Here is a 22929-nt window from a genome sequence, read left to right on the forward strand (position 1 = left end):
GAATGACCGGTCGCTATGACGCTCACTGAGCAGGCAGGCAGGTGAGTGGTTAGGGGCAAGCAGGCAGGCAGGCAGGTGAGTGGTTAGGGGCAAGCAGGCAGGCAGGCGAGCAGTTAGGGGCGAGTGGTCCCAGATTGCGAGAAGGATGTCCAACCCCGGTTTAGGCCCGATCCCCAGGATTGGGCCTAAACCGGCAGTCGGGCATCCTCTGAGGGGTCCCGGATTGCAAGAGGGTACAGGCCGGGCTGAGGGACTCCCCCACCCACGTGCACCAGGCCTCTAGTCCTATATAATAAAAGCCTAATATGCTAAGTGTCCTACTTGGACCAGTTGCTATGATGCACACTGATCACCAGGAGGCAGATGCTCCGACCAGTAGGTTAGCTTGCTGCTGGGGTCCAGCCGATCGGGACTGGGTGAGACAGGCCGAACATGCCCTGGAGCCCTCCTATGTTCCCTCCCTGGCCCTGATCGTGCACCGGTGGGGTCCCTCGGCCTGGCCTGCGCCCTCTCTCAATCCAGGACCCCTCGGGGGATGTCGGAAAGCCAGTTTCGGGCTGACCCCTGCAGACTAGGCCAAGGGATCCCACCAGTGCACAAATCCGTGCACCAGATTTATAACATATGTTCATAAAGTACCCCAAACATGTAAACCAAATACTTTTTAGTTTTAAATCAAATGCTTTTTCCTCACTAAGGCAAAATGAATTCAAGGACTATTTTGCTGGTTTCTAAGTCAAATGTTCATTATTACCTTGTATCCCTCACGGGAGGCAGGAGAGAGAGTGGTATTGAAAGCAGAGAAGTAATAAAGCTGCTCCAACACATCTGAACATAAAAATATATCATCAGAATCCAAATTAAATTACACAAAAAGTGATGATTCAAGAAGGAGGGAGAAAACCCTTTACCTCATATGGGTCAAAAAGTCCAGTGGTACTGGCATTTGAAAAATCCGTGGCAAATTCAGAACCTAAATTTACATTGGAAATAATCTTTTATTATCAGGTAGTGTAAACACTTATCTCTAGTTTATAATCTAGACCAGTGGTCGGCAAACCGCGCTCGAGAGCCACATGCGCTCTTTGGCCCCTTGAGTGTGGCTCTTCCAACCAAATTTTTTAAACTTAAACTATATAGGTAGGTACATTGTTATTAACTTCATTAGGGTACTCCTAACCTGGCCTTTGCTAAAAATATCCTCCATCTGTTTGAGGTATGTTCGCTGAGGTCGACCCCTTCCAACTCTCCCATCCACACTTGTGTTGTATACTTGTTTCAGATAGACGAGTGTGGATGGGAGAGTTGGAAGGGGTCAACCTCAGCGAACATACCTCAAAACAATGTACCTCCCCCGCGCTGCGTCTCCCGTCACCCGACCGACTGACACCCCCCACTTCTTGTAAAGCCACTTCTTCAAAATAGACTCGCCCAAGCCGAAAACCGACTTCTGCGCATGGGCACGAAGTTTCAATCTTACTGTATGTGTGCGCCCGCACATGGTATTTTGTGGAAGAGCCACACTCAAGGGGCCAAAGAGCCGCATGTGGCTCGCGAGCCGCGGTTTGCCAACCACTGATCTAGACCATTTATTTGGCCTGAAAGTTCATTCCAAAATATGTATTTCCAGTGAAAAGTCTCCAAAGCAATTTCCCACTTAATCTTTATGAACTTTCATAATTTACAAAAGTACTTTCATAGACACTGTCATGTTATAACCCCCAGTTATAACATGAGGAAGGGGGTGCAGAGATGCAATGTGATCGCCTATAGTTATACCCAGTTGCAAAATGGGAGATTTGGTACTAAACTCAAATTTTAGCAGTCTTAAAATTAAGACTGTTCCGCAGTCATATATTTGAGGATTAACCACAATTTTAAAAGACCATCCTCTTCCAACAAATCTGAAATTAATCTAGCTTTACTATAACATGTAGTTAGTAGGGAACCAAAAGGCAACATGCCTGGGCTATAGGAAGGGAAAAAATAGTTAACTTCTACTATTTTTAGATAAGTCATTTCTAGTAGTCAAATTTCAGTTACTTGAGATAGATTTACCAGATCATCTTTACCTTTTGTGAGCTTATGTAACAACCAGGTATCAATAGTCCCAAAGCAGCAATTTTCTTCTTCAATTGCCTTTTGCACCTTAAAATCACAACAGCACAAAATCAATTTTAAAAAGCCAAATTATTAAGTGCACGATTAAGTGCCAAACAATAAGTATAATGAAATCCCATTTATGATAAAAATTAATATACAGAGAGAAACAATTTCTAACGGTTCTAAGCAATTACTATAGGGTATGAAACCCTTTGTTTTTAAACCAAACATGTGTTACTTTAGTGATGAAAGTATATACATTTTTTAAGTTGGACATATAAATATCTCTAACTATAAATAGCCTTAAACAGGAGATGCACACAATGGCCCACAGGTCAAATCCAGCCCCTTGCCTTTTCTGTACAGCAAGTTAAGAATGGTTTTTAAATTGATTGGTTAAAAAGGAAAAGAAGACTATTTTGTGACACATGAAAAGTAGTGTATGAAATTCCAATTCCAATGTGCATATTAAAGCTTTAGTGTAACATACCATGCTTACTTGTTTATAAATTATATTGTTGCTCTGGCACTAAAATGGCAGAGTACTTGTGACAGAAACTTGTGGCTTTAAAAACCTCAAATTTTACTATCTGGCATTTTACAAAAAATATTTGCCAATCCTTATCGTAAAGCATGCCAAAGGAAACAAAAGTATCGATGAGCTAGCAGAGAAACTGAAATGCTTGTTAGGATATTATTAACATACTGGAAAATAATTCCCTAAATCGTAATATGTCACCTCTCCAACTCTTACTTGTCCCTCAAGACTAACATTTCCTAGCTTTGTTCACCCAGCACCCTAGAGATAGCTTCTATACAGCCATTATTTCACAGCCTCATTACTTCCCTGCTCGACCCCAAGCTCCTTAAGGACATTCATATTTAAAACCTCAACAACTAGGAGGGTTTCTGGAATATAGCAGATGTTTAAAGAAATGCTTGCTAAATAAATGAGATAAAAAGAATGTCAAATGAAGACATTTAAGATGAATTATATTTTAACAGAAGAATCAATAAAATGAAAATGCATATGAAGTCCAGAAAAAGAGATCATTTGTAGGTTATTTGTAACAAGTATTTTGAAGATTCCATCCATCCAAGTGTTATATCACTTAAATATGGAGTGCTTAAAATGATATTATTACATTCAAACTCTTGTTAAATTCAGAAGTTGTAATTCTAAAATTGGTTCCATATTAGACAAAGTTTAATCTGTATTTCAGTGAGTAGTATAATACCTGGCTGATAGTAAGCTCATTTGTCCATTTAAAAAATATTTGCGTCAGGCCCTCTGATAAGTCATATGCCCTTATAAGGCTAGGAGGACACAGTAGGTATCAGGGCTTTCTAAAGTAGAAGGACACAGGTCAATCCTCCTTTCATTGGGTTAAGATTCCAAATGGCACTACCCTAGGAGTAGGGCAAACTAGAAGAACAGGCTCTCACAGGAACTGTAACTCAGTTTTGAATCATCTCAATCATTAAACTGGTTTGAGATAATCCTGGAGCCTAAAAGAATGGCAAAAACAAACATAAATCATATCCAGAGCAAGATAGCATTACGTTATACACTCATAATTTCTACACACAATTTTGCAAATACAATGTAAAGCTCACGTATATATATATACATACCTACAAATAAGTAACTAGGCTCATCAATCTCATCAACTTGTATACATTGAATATGTATGCATATGTATGCTTTTTGTAAGTCAATCATACCTAAATAAATTGGTTTAAAATTTTTAAAAACCGATTAAGTAATCAGGCATAGGAGGACACAAGAGAAAAAATATATATATATGAAAGGAAAAACAGGCAACCCATGGAGGCTACAGATAGTGGAATTAATAGTTATTAATAGTTATTAATAGTTTAAAATACCATGATAATTATGTGACAAAACAATGTAGAAAAAATTAAAAACTTAATGGATGTGTTTTAATAATGCATTAGAAACATATAAAGAGAAAAATAATAGATTTGGAAGACAGATTAGAAGGAATACCCAGAATAAAGTACATAGAGAAAAAAGAATGGAAAATATGTAAAACAAAGTGGGAGACAAAGAAAATTTAGTGAGGTCTAATATATGTGTAATTGGATTTTCAGAAGGAAAGAAGATAAGAAGAATGAAGCAGAAATTACATTTGAAAATAATGTCTGAGCAATTTTCAAAATCAACAAATAATATCAAGCAATAAATTCAAGACACCCTAAAAACCCCAAGTAGATTGCCATACCTAGAAAATAGGTACAGAAAATTTGTTTGATAAATTCAACACCCACTCAAAATAAAGTCTCAGCAAACTAGAATAAGTAGATAATTTCCTTAATTTGATAAAGAGTATCTAAAGAAAATCTACTACAAATTTATACTAACTTGTGAAATGTTGAAACCTTTTATTCCAAGATAAGGAATGAGAAAAGGATGTTTATGGTCATTTCTTCTAGTCAATATATCCTAATATGAGGGTGACAGGAGCTTTGACTTTGGTTGGTCGGCACAGGGTTCTATATACAGAATTTGTAAATTAGTAATCTACACATGAAACCTCTATGTTCATTTTGTGTAATGTCACCGCAATAAAATAAAATAAAATAAAATAACCCACAAAAAACAAAAAAAATAAACAAAAAAACAAAACAAAAAAACCCCAATATATTCTAGAGGTCCTTGTCGATACCAGGAAAATAAAAGTAAACTCATATTTCTACATCATATTAGGGTTATTAGGGTATTAAAATTTAAACCAATGTTGCTGGCTGGTATGGCTCAGTTGGTTAGAGCAACATCCTGTATACCAAAAGGTTGCAGGTTTAATTACTGGTCATGGTACATATCTAGGTTTTGGGTTATATATCCATATGGGAGGCAACCAATAGATGTCTCTATCTCTGTCTCTATCTCTGTCTCTCTCCCCCCCCCTTCCTCTCTGCCCCTCCCTCAGCCTCCGCTTCCTCTAAGCATACCCTTGAGTGAGGATTAAAAAAATTAAAACAATGAGATACTACTTCACACTTATTAGAATGGCTAAAATCCAAAACACTGACATCCATGTTAGCCAGAATGTGGAACAACAGGAACTCTCTTTATTTGTAAGTAGGAATACAAAATGGTAGTCACTTTGGAAGATAATCTGGCAGTTTCTTACATAGTTTACCATATGATCCAGTAATTGCACACCTAAATATTTACCCAAATGAGTTGAAAATTAATGTTCACACAAAAACCTGCACATAAATGTTTATAGAAGCTTTGTTCATAACTGCCCAAAATGGGAAGCAACCAGATGTCCTTCAGTAGGTGACTGGATAAACAAACTGTGACATATCCAGACAATGAAATACTAATCAGTGAGAAAAAGAAATGAGTTACCAAGCCACGAAAAGACAAAGAAATCTTTAATATACATTGCTAAGTGAAAGAAGCCAGGCCCAGCCGATGTGGCTCAATGGTTGAGCGTTGACCCATGCACCAAGAAGTTACTGTTCCGATTCCGGGTCAAGGCACATGCTCAGGTTGCAGGCTCAATTCCCAATAAGGGGCATGCAGAAGGCAACAGATTGATGTTTCTCTCTCATTTATATTTCTATCTTTCGCTTCTCCCAGTCCCTGCCTCTCTCTTTAAAAAGCAATAAAAACATTACAAAAAGAAAGAAAAAAAGAAAGAAGCCAGTCTGAAAAGGGTATATACTGTACGATTCCAACAATATGATATTCTAAAAAAGGCAAAACTATATATAGAGAAAGACATTAGTGATTGCCAGGGGTTCAGGAGTGAGGGGGGAGAGAGATGAGTAAGTAAAGCACAGAAGATTTTTATGGTAGTGAAACTACTGTGTGTGATGCTGTAATGGGATATACATTACATTAATAATACTTAATAATAATGTGTCAATCTTAGTTCATCAGTTGGAACAAATGTACCACATTAATACAAGATGCTAATAATAGAAGAAATGCTGGGGAGTTGTAGATGGGAACTCTATGTACTTTCTGCTCATGTTTCTGTAAACCTAAAAATGCTCTAAAAATTAAAATCTACCAATTTATAATGGACAAAAGATTCATTCAGATTGTCTATATCTTCTTAATAGTTTCAGTAGTGTATTTATAGGAAACTTTCCATTTTACTTAGGTTAATTTGTTGGCATACACTTGTTCATATTATAGCCTAACTAGAGGCCCAGTGCATGAGATTTGTGCACTGGGGGCTGGGAGATCCCTCACCCCGGCCTGTGCCCTCTTGCAGTCTGGGACCCCTTGGGAGACGTCTGACTGCTAGCTTAGGCTCGATCTGTCGGCAGCCTTCTTGCAGTCCGAGGCTCTTGCAGTCTGGGACCCCTCGCTCCTTACCTCCCACCTGAAGCAGAGGCGGGAGAGGCTCTGGCCACTGCCACTGTGCTCGCCAGCCAGGCTCGCTGCTCCTTAGCGCTGCCTTGGAGGTGGGAGAGGCTCCCGCCACTGCACTGTGCTTGCCAGCCAGGCTTCTGGCTGAACAGCACTCCCCTTGTGGGAGCACACTGATCACCAGGGGGCAGCTCCTGGGTTGAGCATCTGCCGCCTGGTGGTCCATGCACATCATAGCAACCGGTCATTCCACTGTTTGGTCAATTTGCATATTATGCTTATACTATATAGGATTATGATTTTATTTCTGTGAGGTTGGAATTAATATTCCCTGTCATAATTTTAGTTATTTGGGTCTTCTCTAGTTTTTCCTTGTCAGTCTAGCTAATCTTTTTAAATCAGCTTTTGGTATGGTTGATTTTTTAAACTGTTTTTCTATTCTATATTTCATTAAGTTTCATTTTAATCTTTATATTTCTTTTCTTATGTGTATTTTAGATTTAACTTGTTCATCTTCTTTCAGTATCTTAAGGTAGAATTTTAGATTATTTTTGACATAATCTCTATCCTATCTAATAAAAGAGAAACATGGTAATTAGCCGTACAGCCGCTACCCTTACCATTGGCTAATCACTGAGATATGCAAATTAACTGCCAACCAAGATGGCGGCCGGCAGCCAGGCGGCTGACGCAAACAGGGAGGCTTGCTTGCTCCAGTGACGGAGGAAGCCAGGTTCCCCGCCTGCCTTGCCGGCCTCTCAGCTGCTCTCTAAGAAACATTGTAACAAATATAGAAGCTAAACAAAACCCCAGAAACCTGCTTTAGTCAGTGAGGCTTGAGCCAGCAGGACCGCAACATTGTTTCAAATATAGAAGGTAAACAAAGGCCAGAAACCTGCTTTCAGCAGCCGAGGCCTCAGAGCTGGCAGAGCTAAAGCTGGCCCAGAATAAAAAAAAAAAAAGGAAAAAAGGACAGGTTGGGAGGTTCAGTCACCCGCCAGCCTGAAAACGGCCCTCAGCCCCTCACCCAGACTGGCCAGGCACCCCAGTGGGGACCCCCACCCTGAAGGGGGTGTGACCAGATGCAAACAGCCATCATCCCCTCATCCAGGCTGGCCAGGCACCCCAGTGGGGACCCCCACCCTGATCCAGGACACCCTTCAGGGCAAACCAGCCGGCCCCCACCCGAGCACCAGGCCTCTATCCTATATAGTAAAAGGGTAATATGCCTCCCAGCACCGGGATCAGCGGAGCCACGAGGCCTCCCAGCACCGGGATCAGCGTGACAGGGGGCAGCGACCAAACCCCCTGATCACCCTGCGGCTCTGTGTGTGACAGGGGGCGGGGCCACAACCTCCCTATCCGCCCTGCTCTGTTTGTGACAGGGGAAGGCAGCCCCAACCCCCTGATCAAGCTCTGCTCTGTGCCTGATAGGGGGGGAGGTTCCCCAAACCCCCCTGATCAGCCCCTGTTCTTGTGTTGTGAAAAGGGGGGGGGGGGCCCCAAACCCCCCCCCCCCCCCGGGCCCTTGTTTTTGTTTTGTAAAGGGGGGAAAAACAAAAAACTTTTCAATCGGTCCTTGCTTGGAGAGGGAAAAGTGGGGGGGGCCCCCAACCCCCCTTGATCGGCCCTTCCTTTTGGGGTTGAAAGAAGGGGGGGGCCCCCAACCCCCCTATCGGCCCTACCCTGAGCGTGACTGTGGGTGGCATCGCAACCTCCTGATCTGCCCTGCTCTGTGCATGACAGGGGGCGGCGCCCCAACTCCCCAATCGGCCCTGCTCTGAGCCCGACCAGGGGCTGCACCTAGGGTTTGGGCCTGCCCTCTGCCACCCGGGAGCAGGCCTAAGCCAGCAGGTCGTTATCTCCCGAGGGGTCCCAGACTCCCCCCGAGTGCACAAATTTTTGTGCACCGGGCCTCTAGTCTATACTAATAAAAGGGTAATATGCTAATTAGACCAGGAGACCTTTAGGGAGATCTTCCGGACAAAGTCATGGTGGTGGGGCCGAGGCAGAGGCAGTTAGGGGCGATCAGGCCAGCGAGGGTGGGGGGACAGTTGGGGGCAAGCTGGCTGGTGGGGGGGAGACAGTTGGGATGAGCAGGCCAGCATGGGGGTCAGTTGGGGGCGAGCAGGCTGGCAGGGGGGGCAGTTGGGGGCAAGCTGGCTGGCGGGGGGTGGCCGTTGGGGGCGAGCAGGCTGGCAGGAGGTCAGTTGGGAGCAAGCTGGCTGGAAGGGGGGGCGATCAGGCTGGCGGGGGGTGGCCGTGGGGGTGAGTTGGCCAGCAGGGTGGGGGCGCAGTTGGGGGCAAGCAGGCTGGCAGGGGGGGCATTTGGGCGCAAGCAGGCCAGCAGGGAGGGGGCAGTTGGGGGTGATCAGGCTGGAAGGGGGGGCAGTTGGGGTTGATCAGGCCATCAGGCAGAGTGGTTAGGGGCAATCAGGCAGGCAGGCAGGTGAGCAGTTAGGAGCCAGCAGTCCCGGATTGTGAGAAGGATGTCCCAGATTGGAGAGGGTGCAGGCTGGGCTGAGGGAATTTCGTGCACCGGGCCACTAGTATGTAATATAATCTTGCTATAAATTTCTCCCTAAACACTGCTTTAGTTTAACTGCATTACATTTTGATATGCTGCATTTTTATTTTTATTCATCAAAAAGTATTTTCTAACTTCTCTTGGGAGGTCTTTTACCCATTCATCATTTTAAAATGCAATTTAATTTTCACATATTTTTGAACTTCCCAAATTTCTTTGTTACTTATTTCTAACTTCAATCTTTTGTAGACAGAGAAATACTTTGTATGATTTCAGTCCTTTTAAATGTATTCAGGCTTGCATGATGGTGTGGCATATAGTCTATCTTAGAGAATGTTTCACATGCACTTAAGAAGAATGTATATTCTGCTGTTGTTGGAGTTTTCTATAAATGTCTATTAGATCTAGTAAGTTTATATTGCTATTCAAGTTTTCTGTTTCCTTGTTCATCTTCTCTCCAGTTCTTTTCATGATTCAAAGTGGGGTATTGATGTCTCCAACTATTATTGTTGAATTGTCTGTTTTTACCCCTTCAATTATGTCAGTTTTTGCTTCATGTATTTTGAGGCATTGTTATTAGGTAAATGCATGTTTATAATTATTACATATTTCTGATGGATTGACCTTTATATGGTAAAATGCCTCTCTTTATCACTGGTAAGATTTTTTAAATTATTTTGTCTGATATTAGTATTGCCACTTAGCTTCATATAGTTTCTAGTTGTGTGATATATCTTTTCCATTTTTTTATTTCTCAATTACACTTTACATAAAAAAATTACTCTGTATTAGTTTCAGACGTACAAGAAATTAGTTAGAAAATCATATGCTTTAGAAACCACTGCTTCAAGTACTTATTTATCTTGATATTACTGACTATATTCCCCAGCTGTAATCTACATCTCTGAGGCTATTCTTTTTTAAAAAATATATTTTTATTGATTTCAGAGAGGAAGGGAGAGGGAGAGAAAGATAGATACATCAATAATGGTAGAGAATCATCGACCAGCTGCCTCCTGCACACCCCCTACTGGGGATCAAGCCCACAACCCTGGCATGTGCCCTGACCAGGAATCAAACCATGACCTACTGGTTCATAGGTTGACGCTCAACCACTGAGACATGTCAGCTGGACATCTGAGGCTATTCTTAAACTAACCATTTGTAATGCTTAATCCCTTCACAATTTGCCATAATATCCCTCTCTTCTCACAGCTATTATGTTTCCATGAGTCTGTTTCTATTTTCTCTATTTTGTTCTTTAGATTCCATATATAAGTGAAATCATATGGTATTTGTCTTTCTCTGAATGCCTTTTTTACTTAGCATAATACCCTCCAGATCCATCCATGCTGTCCCAAAAAATAACATTTCCTTCTTTTTTATAACCAAGTAGTAGTCCATTGTGTAAATGGACCACAACTTTTTTATCCACTCATCTACTGATGGACACTTGGGCTGCTTCAAAATCTTGGCTATTGTAAATAACGCTACCATGAACATAGGGGTGCATATATTCTTTCTAATCAATGTTTCAGGTTTCTTTGGATATATTCCCATAAGGAGAATTGCTGAGTCATAAGGAAATTCATTTTTAATTTTTAAAATATATTTTTATAGATTTGAGGGGGAGAGAGAGAGAGAGAGAGACCAATGTGAGAAACACTGATTCATCGTCTCCTGCATGCACCCCAAATGATGGTGGGATTAAACTCGCAACTTGGGTACCAGTATGCGCTGTGACCAGGAATCAAATCAGCAACCTTTCAGTGCATGGGACACTATTCAACCAACTGAACCACTCCGGCCAGGGCTCATTTTTAATTTTTTGAGGAACCTCCAGATTGTTTTCCATAGTGGCTGAACCAATCTGCATTCCCACCAATGGTGCACAAGGGTTCCCTTTATCCACATCAACAAAACACTTGTTTGTTGATTTACTGATGACAGCCATTCTGACAGGTGTAAGGTGATATCTCATTGTGATTTTGATTTGCATTTCTCGAATGATTAGTGATGTTGAGCATCTTTTCATAGGTCTATTGGCCATCTGTATGTCCACTTTAGAGAAGTGTTTATTTACAAGTGCCCCTTTTTTAATTGGGTTGTTTTTTGGTGTTGTCTGAATTCTTTATAAATTTTGGATATTAACACCTTATCTGATGTATCATTAGCAAATATCTTTTCTCCCTCAGTAGGCTGCTGTCTTTTTGTTGATGGTTAGCTTTACTGTGCAAAAACATTTTAGTTTATGTTTTCCTATTTGTTTATTTTGTATTTTCTTCCTTAGGAAATATATCAGAAAAAAATAGTGCTAAGAAAAATGTCAAAGATTTTACTGCCTATGTTTTCTTTTAGGAGTTTTATGGTTTCTGATCTTACAATTAAATCTTGAATCCATTTTATTTTTGTATATGGTATAAGAAGGTGGTCCAGTTTCTTTCTTTCTTTTTTTTTTTTTTTTGCATTTATCTATCCATAATTTTCCCCAACACAAGTTATTTATGTTCTTGCCTCCTTTGTCAAATATTAACTATATAGGCATAGGTTTCTTTCTGGGCTCTCTATTCTGCTCCATTCATCCATATCTGTTTTTATGCCAGTTTTATGTCTGTTTTGATTACTATGGCCTTGTAGTTTGTTATTAGGTAGCATGATATCACCAACTTTGTTCTTCTCTGTCAAGATTGCTGAGGCTATTTGGAGTCTTTTATCATTCCATTTATCTTTTTGAATTATTTGTTCTAGTTCTGTGAAATACACCATTAGTATTTTGATAGGGATTGAATTGCTTTGGATAGAATGGACATTTTAATGAAGTTAATCCTTCCTATCCATGAACACGGTATATGCTTCCACTTATTTTTATTTTTATCAATTTCTTCCTTCAGTATCTTATAATTTTTTGAGCACAGGTCTTTTACTTCCTTTATTAAATTTATTGCTAGGTACCTTATTTTTTATGCAATTGTAAATGTGATTGATTTACATTTAGTACTTCTTTCTGATAGTTCATTATTGGCGTATAAAAATGCCACTGATTTCTGAATATTAAGTTTGCATCCTGCTACTTTACTGATTTCATTTATCAATTTTAGCAGTTTTTGGTGAAATGTTTAAAGTTTTCTATACACAGTATCATATCATCTGCAAATGACAGTTTTATTTCTTCCTTTCCCATTTGAATGCCTTTTTATTTCTTCTTCTTTTCTGATTGCTGTGCCTAGGTCTTCCATGACTCTGTTGAATAAAAGTGGAAAAAGTGGACACTGTCTTGTTCCTCATCTTAACACTTTTAGTTTTTCCCCATTGAGTATGATGTTGGCAGTGGGTTTGTCATAAGTGGCCTTTATTATGTTGCGGTGCAATCCCTCTATTCCAATTTATGCTGAAGTTTTTATCATAAATGGGTGCTGGACTTTATCAAATGCTTTTTCTGCATCTATTAATATGATCATATGATTTTTATGCTTTATTTGGCTTGTATGGTGTATTATGTTTATTAATTTGTGAATAACATTGCTTTTCTGGAATAAATCACACTTGATCATGATTTATGGCCTTTTTAATGTATTGCTGGATTTGGTTTGCTAATATCTTGTTGAAGATTTAGCATCTATGTTCGTCAGGGATACTGCCCTATACTTTTCTTTGTCCTATCTTTAACTGGTTTTGAAATTAGGATAATGCTGGTCTCGAAAATGAACTTGGGAGTCTTCCCTCCTCTTGAATTTGTAGAAATAGTTTGAGAAGGATAGGTGCTAATTCTTCTTTGACTGTTAGATAAAATTTACCTGTGAAGCTAAATGGTCCATGACTTTTGTTTGCTGGGAGTCTTTCGATTACTGCTTTGCTTTCATTACTTGTAATTGGTCTGTTCACATTTTGTTTCTTCTTAATTCAGTTTTTGGAGACTGTACGTTTCTAAGAATTTATCTATTTCTCCCAGATTGTTCTACTTATTGGAATATAGTTCACAATATTTTCTTAAAGTCCTTTGTATTTCTGTGCGTTAGTTCTCCTGTTTCATTTCTGATTTTATTATTTGGGTCCTCTCTCTTTGATTCTTAATGAATCTGCGTAAAGGTTTATCAATCTTTCCAAAGAACCAGCACTTGGTTTCATTGACCTTTATAGTGTTTGTTTTTTTTTTGTTTGTGGGGGTTTTTTTGCATTTTTTTTTTATTGCTAAAAGTATTACAAAGGGTATTGCATATGTGTCCTTTTTTTCCCTCCTGCCCTTGACAATCCCCTGGCCTCCCTATAGTGTTTGTTTTTTTAAAAACTTGTTTCATTTCTTTCCACCCTGACCTTTACTATTTTCCTCCTTCCACCTACTTTGGGCTTTGTTTGTTGTTCTTTTTCTAGTTCATTTAGGTACAAGGTTAGATTGTTTGAGATTTTTCTTGTTTCTTGATGTAATCTTGAATGCTATGAATTTCCCTTAGAACAACTTTGGCCGTGTCCCATCGATTTTGGGTTGTTGTGTTTTCATTTTCATTTGTTTCAAGGTTTCTTTTTATTACTTTCTTGAAATTGTTAACCCATTCATTGTTTAGTAACATGTTATTTAGCCTCCCTGTGATTATGTGTTTTTCAGGTTTTTTTTCTTGTGATTGGTTTCTAGTTTTATGGCATTATGATCAGAGAAGATGCTTAATATGATTTCAATCTTGTTGAATTTATTGAGACTTGTTTGGAGTCTTAACATGTGGATTATCACAGAAGATGTTTCATGTACACTAGAAAAGAATGTAGATTCTGCTGCCTTGAGGTGAAATGTTCTAAAGATATCAATTAAAGCCACCTAGTCTAGTGTGCCATTTTTTTTATTGACTTCAGAGAGCGGAAGGGAGAGGGAGAGATAGAAACATCAATAAGAGAATCATTGACTGGCTACCCCCTGCACGTCCCATACTGGGATCAAGCCTGCAACCTGGGCATGACCGGGAATTGAACTGTGACCTCCTGGTTCACAGGTCGATGCTCAACCACTGAGCCACACCAGCCGAGCTGTTGTGTCATTTAAGTCTGCTATTTCCTTTTGGATTTGTCTGGAAGATCTATCCATTGATATCAATGGGGTGTTAAAATCCTTATATAACTATATTACTGTCGATCTCTCCCTTTTTGTCCATCAAGATTTGCTTTACCTATTTAGGTACTCCTATGTTGAGTGCATAAATGTTTATAAGGGTTATATCTTCTTGATGGATTGATCCCTTTATCATTATGTAGTGTCTTTCTTTGTCTCTTAGTATAGTCTTTTTTTGAAATCTGTTTTGTCTGCTATAAGTATTGCTACCCCAGCTTTTCTATTTCCATTGGTATAAAATATCTCTTTTTATTCCTTTACTTGCAATCTGTGTGTGTCTTTCATTTGAGGTGGGTGTCCTGTAGTCAGCATATATATGGGTCTTGTTTTCTTTACCATTTTGCTACCATATGTCTTTCAATGGGAGAAGTTAATCTATTTACATTTAAAGTAACTACTGATAAGTACATATTTATTGCCATTTTATTCTTTATAACCATGTTCCTTTTTTCTTTCTTTCTTCTTAAAGAAGATCCTTTAACATTTCTTGTAAAACTGGTTTTAGTAGTAATAAGCTCCTTTAGCTTTTTTTTGGGGGGGGGGGGTGATCTGGGAAGCTTTTTATTTAACCTTCAATTTTAAATGATAGCCTTGCTGGTTAGAGTAGTCTTGGTTGTAGGTCCTTGCTGTTCATCACTTTGAATATTTCATGCCAATCATTTCTTGCCCAAAATGTTTTTGTTGAGCAATCAGCTGACAGCCTTATGGGAGTTCCTTTGTAGGGAACTGTCTTTCTATGCTGTTCTTAAGATTCTCTTTAACTCTTGCCATTTTAATTATGATTTACCTTGGGTTCATTTTGATTGGGCCTCTCTGCGCTTCCTGGACAGGTGTGTCTTTTTCCTTCACCAGATTAGGGACGTTTTCAGCCATTGTTTCTTCAAATAGGTTCTTGATCCCTTGCTCATTCTCTTCTCCTTCTGCTACCCTAATGATGAACACATTGGTATGCTTTTTGTTGTCCCAAAGGTCCCTTAGACTTTCCTTATATTTTAAAATTCTTCTTTCTCTTTGTTGCTCTGATTGGGTGTTTTGTTATCTTGTCCTCTAAATCGCTGATTAGATTCTCTGCTTCATCCAACCTGCTGATGATTCCTTCTAGTGTATTCTTTATTTCAGCTATTGTGTTCTTCATTTCTGACTGGTTCTTTTTATGGGGTCTATGTCTTCTTTAGTGCTTACTATCTCTTTAAGTTCTCACTGAGATAATTTATTCTTCCCCTAAATTCATTGAGTATTTTAATAACCATTGTTCTGAATTCTACATCTGGTATCTTGGTTGCTTCCATTAAATTCTTTTTCTGGTGATTTCCCTTGTTTCTTTCATTTGGGGCATTTCTTTGTCTCCCCATTTTGTCTGCCATTTTGTGTTTGTCTCTATATATTCGGTAGATCTGCTATGATTCCCAAACTTGTTATGGTGGTTTTGTTTTAAGTGTCTTTGTGGGCTCAGTGTACTATCTTCCAGATCACCTGAACTAGGAGCTCCAGGAATGTCTCTTGTGTGGCTTATATGAGCCTTCCTGTTGTGATTGAGTCTTGAATGCTGTTAGTTGTTCATTAATGGTGTTAAGTCACAGGCTGTCTATTAGGATTGACCCTAACCACACTGTATGAGCTTCTATGTGTTCAAGGTACAGTTGGCCCCAGTAGGGTCTGGGGTGGGCCTACCTTTGGGTGTGCCACTTGTGTGGCTAGTTGGGTTGTGTTTTGGTGTGGTCTGAAGCCCATCAACTGGCTTTGGGCTATCTGTCTGGAGCTACCAAACAATTCAGTCAGTGGCTGCTTCTACTGGGCCTGGGTGTGTATGGGAGGGGTCACGCTGTGTACAAAGGTCAGTTTCCCACAGTCTCTTCCACAAAGTGTGAGCTCTATAGAGTGGGGTGATCAAAGTCAGGAGGACAGGGCTAGTGGTCCTCTTGCTTGGAGACAGCACGGTCAGGCACTCATTGGGGGGGTGAGGGTAAGTGGCCCCTACTCCAGAACCCATACTGTACTCCACCTGAGTCTCTGACCCTAGCTCCCTCAAAAAGAGTACACCGCTGGTTCAGGCTAGTATAGCCAGCTGACCCCTCTGCAAGACTCAAGCTCAATAGGGCGGGGTCACTGGGAATCAGACAGGACAAGTGGACAGGAAGGGCACTGGCAGCACAATGGAGGTTATGGATGGTTCCTACTCCAGAGTTACAAAGATCAGTGTTTGTCTGAGTCTCTGCCAAGAGCTTCTCAAGTAAAAGAGTGCACTGAAGGTCCTAACTGGGTGCAGCCAGCAGATGTTTCTGCAGGACTTAAGCTTGGCAGAGTGGAGCCACCAGCAGTTGGAAGACTGAGATAGTGCACTCCCCAGGCTGGTGCTATAAGGATAAGAGTGCTCTACCTTGAAAAGATGGTGTCTGAGGGCGGTATGGGATAGGGACTCAGCACAGATCATTCCTCAAAACCATGACATCAGATCTCTTTATGACTCCTGTATGCCCTGAGTCACCTTTTCTCTACTGGAGTTATGGGTGAGAAAAAGACCCTGTGTGCTGGCCCTTGAAGAGAATGCCTGGGTTTCTAGAAAACTCCCATCTCTCCCAGGTAGGCAGAATCCCCACTGATTTTCATCACCAGATGTTACGCAGGTGCCTTTTCCTGGCCCTAGTGCTCTGGATTAGAACCTCTCGCTACTCAGGGGGACCTTTGCAGCTGAGCTATCCCTCCAGATTCTTAATTGCCACAAGTGGGTATGAGGCCAGCTCTTCCATCATCTCTGCCCTTATTACCAGTCTCAGTGTGGTTTCTTCAGTAGATCTTTGGTTATAATACTTCCATCGAACTAGCCTTCAGTTGTTTTTTCAGGTTGACTAATCTATAATTTAATTGTAATGGAAGCAATAATTATGCAGCAACTGCTGAACATACAGAGTAAAATTTAGTACAAGGAATCTGAAAATACCTTTTTAAATGCCATGTTATACAATCTCTCAATTTGTGTTTTGATTGGCAGCACCATATTTGAGTTCTTCAAAATCACACAAGTAAAAATTAGTCTTTTCTGTCTATGGAAAAAAATTTTTTAAAAAATTTAGTTGTGAATCTGATTTGGTGCTGGGAGGAGGTGAGTGTATTCACCTACTCTGCAGCCATCTTGGGATCCCATTTATTTTTAACCAATTTGTATTTCTGAATCTAAAGAAGTGTGTGGCTTTGATCGGTTTGGCTCAGTGGATAGAGCATCGGCCTGCGGACTGAAGGGTCCCAGGTTCGATTCCGATCAAGGGCATGTACCTTGGTTGCGGGCACATCCCCAGTTGGGGGTGTGCAGGAGGCAGCTGATCGATGTTTCTCTCTCATCGATGTTTCTAACTCTCTATCCCTCTCCCTTCCTCTCTGTAAAAAATCAATAAAATATATTTTAAAAAAAAAGAAGTATGTGTCCTACAGACAACAACCAATTGGATCTTGTTTTTTATAATCCAGTCTAAAGTCACAATGAGATACCAGATACCAGGAAAGACTGAAATATAAATTATGAAGGTAAATAAAATAAATCTTTTCAATCACTGATGATGGGTGTGCAAATTATCAAAAACTTTAGAAAAGTGTTTGACATTATCCTCTAAAAATGAAGATATATATCCTATATAATAAAGAGCTAATATGCAAATGGTCGTCATGCCCTCAGGCCCTCGCACCGGGGCCAGGGGACCTGAGGCCATGCCCCCTGCCTGGTGCCGGGCCAGGGGACCTGAGGCTGCACGCCACCCCCCCCCCGCCCCCGCCCTGCAGGGCTTGAAGGGGTTGGGGCCAGCCAGATCTGGGTTTCGTGTGATTTCGAGGCACGCACAGGTGGGCGAGGACTTGACTTTGGGTCCTGCAGTACGCCCCAGACCCTGACAGGAGGGAGATTTTCATATACATTAAGGGCAAATAGCAATATTAAAATATTTCCTCTAATTAATTGCCTTTTAATGTGCATGAATTTCGTGACCAGGCTACTAGTATATATGTGTGTGTGTGTGTGTGTGTGTGTGTGTGTGTGTGTGTGTGTGTGTGCCCTAAAAATTCCATTCCTGTATGTAGGTACAGCAGAAATACATTTACATATACATCAGGAGGTAGCATTACTCATCATAGCCCCAAACTAGAAATAACTCAAATGTACACAAACACAATAGATGAATAAATTATGGTAAAATCATATATTGAACACTAAGTAACAAGAGAAATATAAGGATATTAATTTACATATAACAGACATACATTTCACACATATAATGTATAGCAAAAGGAGTAAAATACAAAAAATAAACACTGTATGATTCCATTTATACAAAGTTTAAAATTTTTCAGGCAAAACTATAGTGTTGAGAAAAAGATATATAAATTGTAAAAGTGGAAGGAAAATGTAATACATAGTATTAGTGTTCTAGTTCTTCATTCAAGTAGCATTACAGATATTTGCTCTACAGTAAGTATATCACCAAATGGTAGGTTTATGTTTTGTACACTTTTCTATATGTGCTATGACTCACAATAAAAAGGCATAAAAAATAAACTCAGTAAAGATTCCTTGTCTTCCATACCAATATGTTATGGATACTTAATTTTCCTTCAAATAATCAAATTACTATCCTTATTCCTTGAATCTACCCCAAAGTCCCATGCATGCATAAGTGCGTGCATGTACACACACGTGCGCACACACACAAACACACAAACTCTTTTCTTACCTCAACCAGGTTCTGTAAAATCCAGGCTAATCTCAAAGAAACATGCTGGGTTGTGAAAGTGAACAAACTGGCTGCTAAAAATCGTTTACTTCTAGTGAAAAAGTGAAGCATTCGGCAGGAACTGTGTATTAGCTATTTTAAAAAAATTAGAAAAAGACATTTAATAATAGTGCTTGACGTTTCTATTTTAATTCCATATACATGCAAACAAACCCAATAACATATTATTTAACTACTTAAAGAGTGTTCTCAGGATGTAAGAAAATCAAGTAGGCTCCAGTACTTATAAAAGTCTTTTTAAAATACCTATTTTCTACCTCTTTACCTATTTTTAATTCTGGAAGTGAGGGGAGAGAGTCAAGGGAGAAGGCTATATTGCTAATTTTTAATAATATATTTTATTATTTTAATAACATATTGCTATTATTTTGAATAACATATTTTAATCAATCTAGTATGAAACCAGAAGGAATTTTCCCTACACATTAAATACTTAAAATTGGGGTATATTATTTTAATACTGCCTATAATTACCTAATGATCAAAAATGAAACATATACAATTTAAAATGTACTCTTTCTTTATGTATGCATATATTATTTTTCTCTTTATTTTTTATTATTTTTAAATTTAATTTATTTTTTCCCATCACCATTTATCTCGTCTATGCCGTCTTCCACCTCCACCCCCTAATCACCACAATGTTGTCCATGTCCATGAGTTTCTTTCTTTTTTTTTCTCAATCCTTCCACCCCAACACCTCCCAAATAAGCCCACACCAAGACACATTATAATTAAAATGTCAAAAATTAAAGACAAAGAGAATATCGTAAAAGCCGCAACAGAAAGGCAATCAGTTCCCATATGAGAGTTTCCATAAGACTGTCAGCTGATTTCTCAACAGAACATTTAAGGTCAAAAGGGACAGGCATGAAAGAAATATTCAATGATGAAAAAACAAGGACCTTCAATCAATGCTACATTACCCAGCAAGGCTATCATTTAAAATCAAAGGAGAAATAAAGAGCTTCCCACACAGGAAAAAAATAAAGGAGTTTGTTACCACTAAATTAGCATTATAGGAAATGTTTCAGGGCTTGCTTTAAGAAGTGGAAGAAGCCATAGCCAGTTTTGCTCAGTGGATAGAGCATCGGCCTGTGGACTGAACGGTCCCAGGTTCGATCCTGGTCAAGGGCATGTCCCTCGGTTGCAGGCTCCTCCCTGTCAGGGCACATGCAGGAGGCAACCAATTAATGTTTTTCTCTTACACTGATATTTCTCTCTGTCTTTCCCTTTCTCTTCCACTCTCTCTAAGAATAAATGGAAAATTATCCTCAGGTGAGAATTTAAAAAAAAAGAAGTGGAAGAAGAAGACAAAGAAAAAAAAGGAACAAAGTTTAAAAAATAACATGGCCATAAATACATACCCATAAATAATCACTTTAAATGTAAACGGCTTAAATACTCCAAATCAAAAAGACATAAGGTAGCTGAATGGATAAGAAAACAAGATCCATGATTATGCTGTCTTCAAGAGACCCACCTCAGAGCAAAAGATACACACCAATTAAAAGTAAAAGGATGGAAAAAGATATTTCATGCAAATGGAAAGAAAAAAAAAGCTGGGGTAGCAATACTTATATCTGACAAAATAGACTTTAAAACCAAGGATATAGTAGGAGCCAAGGAAGTATACAATATAATGACAAATGGATCAATTCAAAAACAGGACATAACCCTTGTAAACATTTATGCACCCAACATAGGAGCACCTAAATATGGAAAGCAAGGCTTGATGGACATAAAGGGAGAGATTGACAGTAATATAGTTATAGTAGGAATTTTAATATCCCATTGACATCAATTGATAGATCTTCCTGACAGAAAATCAATCAATAAAGAGATGGAGGCCTTAAATGACACACTAGATCAGAAGGACTTAATTGATATCTTCAGAGCATTTCACACCCAGGTAGCAGAATATACATTCTTTTCAAGTGAATATGTAACATTTTCTAGAATAGACCACATGTTAGGACACAAAACAAGTCTCCATAAATTTAAAAAGACTGAAATTATATCAAGCATCTTCTATGACTATAATGCTATGAAACTTAAAATGAATCACAAGAAGAAAATTGAAAAAACACATAAAGACATGGACGAAAAATAACATGTTACTAAACTATGAATTGGTTAATAATGAGATCAAGGAAGAAATCAAAAGGTACCTTGAAACAAATGCAAATGAGAACACAACAACTCCAAATCTGTGGGGCACAGGAAAAGCAGGCCTAGCTCAAGGGGGAAAAAAAAAGCTCAAATAAACACTCTAACTTTACACTTAAAGAAACTTGGAAAAGTATACCAAACAAAGCCCAGAGTGAGTAGAAGGAAGGAAATAATAACAGAGCAGAAATAAGTGAGATAGAGTCTAACAATACAAAAGATGAATGAGACAAAGAGATGGTTCTTTGAAAAGATAAGATTGACAAACCTTTAACCAGATTTATCAAGAAACAAAAGGAGAGAAATTAAAAAGAAGTAATGATACCAAAGAAATACAAAGGATTGTTTTAAAAAAAAAGTATTATGAACAACTCTATGCCAACAAATTGGACAACCTGGGAGAAATGGATTAAGTTCCTAAAAACATACGACATTCCAAAACTAAATCAAGAAGAATCGGAGAATCTGAACAGACAGAATACTAGTGAAATTCAAGCACTAATCAAAAATCCCCCAACAAACAAAAGCTCTGCACCTGATGGCTTTACAGGTGAATTTTACTAAACATTCAAAGAAGAACTAACACCTATCCTTCTCAATTAACCCAAAAAATTCAAGAGGAGGGAAGAGGCCAGCATTATCCTAATTCCAAAACCACAAAAGGTATGACAAAGAAAGAAAATTATAGGCCAATATCCATGATGAACACAGATGTTAAAATCCTCAACAAGATATTAGTAAACTAAATCCAGCAATACATTAAAAAGATCATACACCATGATCAAGTGGGATTTATTCCAGAGATGCAAGGTTGGTACAATATCCACAAAACATTAAACATGATACACCACATAAACAAACTGAAGGATAAAATATGGTCATATCAACAGATGCATAAAAAGCAGTTGATAAAACCCAGCACCCATTTATGATAAAAACTCTCAGCAAAGTGAGAATAGAGGGAACATAGCTCAATGTAATTAAAAGCCATGTATGACAAACCCACAGCCAACATCATACTCAATGGGCAAAACCTGCAAGCATTCCCCTTAAGATTGGGAACAAGGCAGGGATGTCCACTTTCACCACTCTTATTCAACACTATAGGCCGGTGCACGAATTCGTGCATGGGTGGGGTCCCTCAGCCTGGCCAGAGATTGGGGCCAATCGGCCAGGGGGGAGGGGCTGCAGGAGGTGGGCCGGCTGGAAGTACGAAGGGAAGGGGCTGCAGGAGGTTGGCTGGCCACGGGAGGTTGGCTGTGGGAGTGCAATGACCACCAGGGGACAACTCCTGTGTTGAGTGTCTGCCCTCTAGTGGTCAGTGCGCATCATAGCGACCGGTTCGGTCATTTAGGCTTTTATATATATAAACTAGAGGCCCGGTGCACAAAAATTTGTGCACTGGCGGGGGGGGGTGGTGTTCCTCAGCCTCACTTGTGCCCTCTCACAGTCTGGGACCCCTCGGGAGATCACGACGTGCTGGCTTAGGCCCGCTCCCGGGTGGCAGAGGGCAGGCCCAATCCCTAGGTGCAGCCCCTGGTTGGGCTCAGAGCAGGGCCGATTGGGGGGTTGGGGCGCCGCCCCCTGTCACACTCAAGGCAGGGTCGATGGGGAGGTTGCCGCACCACCCCCTGTCACGCACAGAGCAGGGCCAATCAGGGGGTTGGGGCGCTGCCCCCTGTCACACACAGAGCAGGGCCCATCAGGGGGGTTGGGGCTCCATACCCTGTCACACACAGAGCAGGGGCGATCAGGGGGTTGGGACGCCGCCCCCTGTCACCCACAGAGCAGGGCCGATCAGGGGTTGGGGAGCTCCCCCCTGTCACGCATACAGTAGGGCCGATAGGGGAGTTGGGGCACCGCCCCCTGTCACCCACAGAGCAGGGCTGATCAGGGGGTTGGG

General features: G+C 40.0%; 1 protein-coding gene across 5 annotated transcripts in view; it reads right to left on the minus strand.

Annotated features, from left to right (window-relative positions):
* Positions 1 to 22929, minus strand: part of GK5 (glycerol kinase 5 (putative)) — a 132054-nt gene that overhangs the window by 79677 nt on the left and 29448 nt on the right. For 3 of the 5 annotated variants that reach the window (XR_002828495.1, XM_023751449.1, XM_023751448.1), the window contains exons 4-7: positions 18798 to 18929; positions 2073 to 2148; positions 912 to 973; positions 755 to 828 (exon numbers count right to left, since the gene is read on the minus strand). Coding sequence is in view for 4 of the 5 variants with exons in the window: in XM_023751449.1 (XP_023607217.1) it covers positions 755 to 828; positions 912 to 973; positions 2073 to 2148; positions 18798 to 18929 (344 nt within the window). In the remaining variant the exon portion in view is untranslated. Of the gene's footprint in view, positions 1 to 754; positions 829 to 911; positions 974 to 2072; positions 2149 to 17020; positions 17051 to 18797; positions 18930 to 22929 lie in introns of those variants that run through there. The other 2 variants (XM_023751451.1, XM_023751450.1) reach the window with 2 other exon arrangements.

Source organism: Myotis lucifugus, unplaced genomic scaffold, assembly GCF_000147115.1.
Source record: "Myotis lucifugus unplaced genomic scaffold, Myoluc2.0 scaffold_21, whole genome shotgun sequence".
NCBI classification, from domain to species: Eukaryota; Metazoa; Chordata; class Mammalia; order Chiroptera; family Vespertilionidae; genus Myotis; species Myotis lucifugus.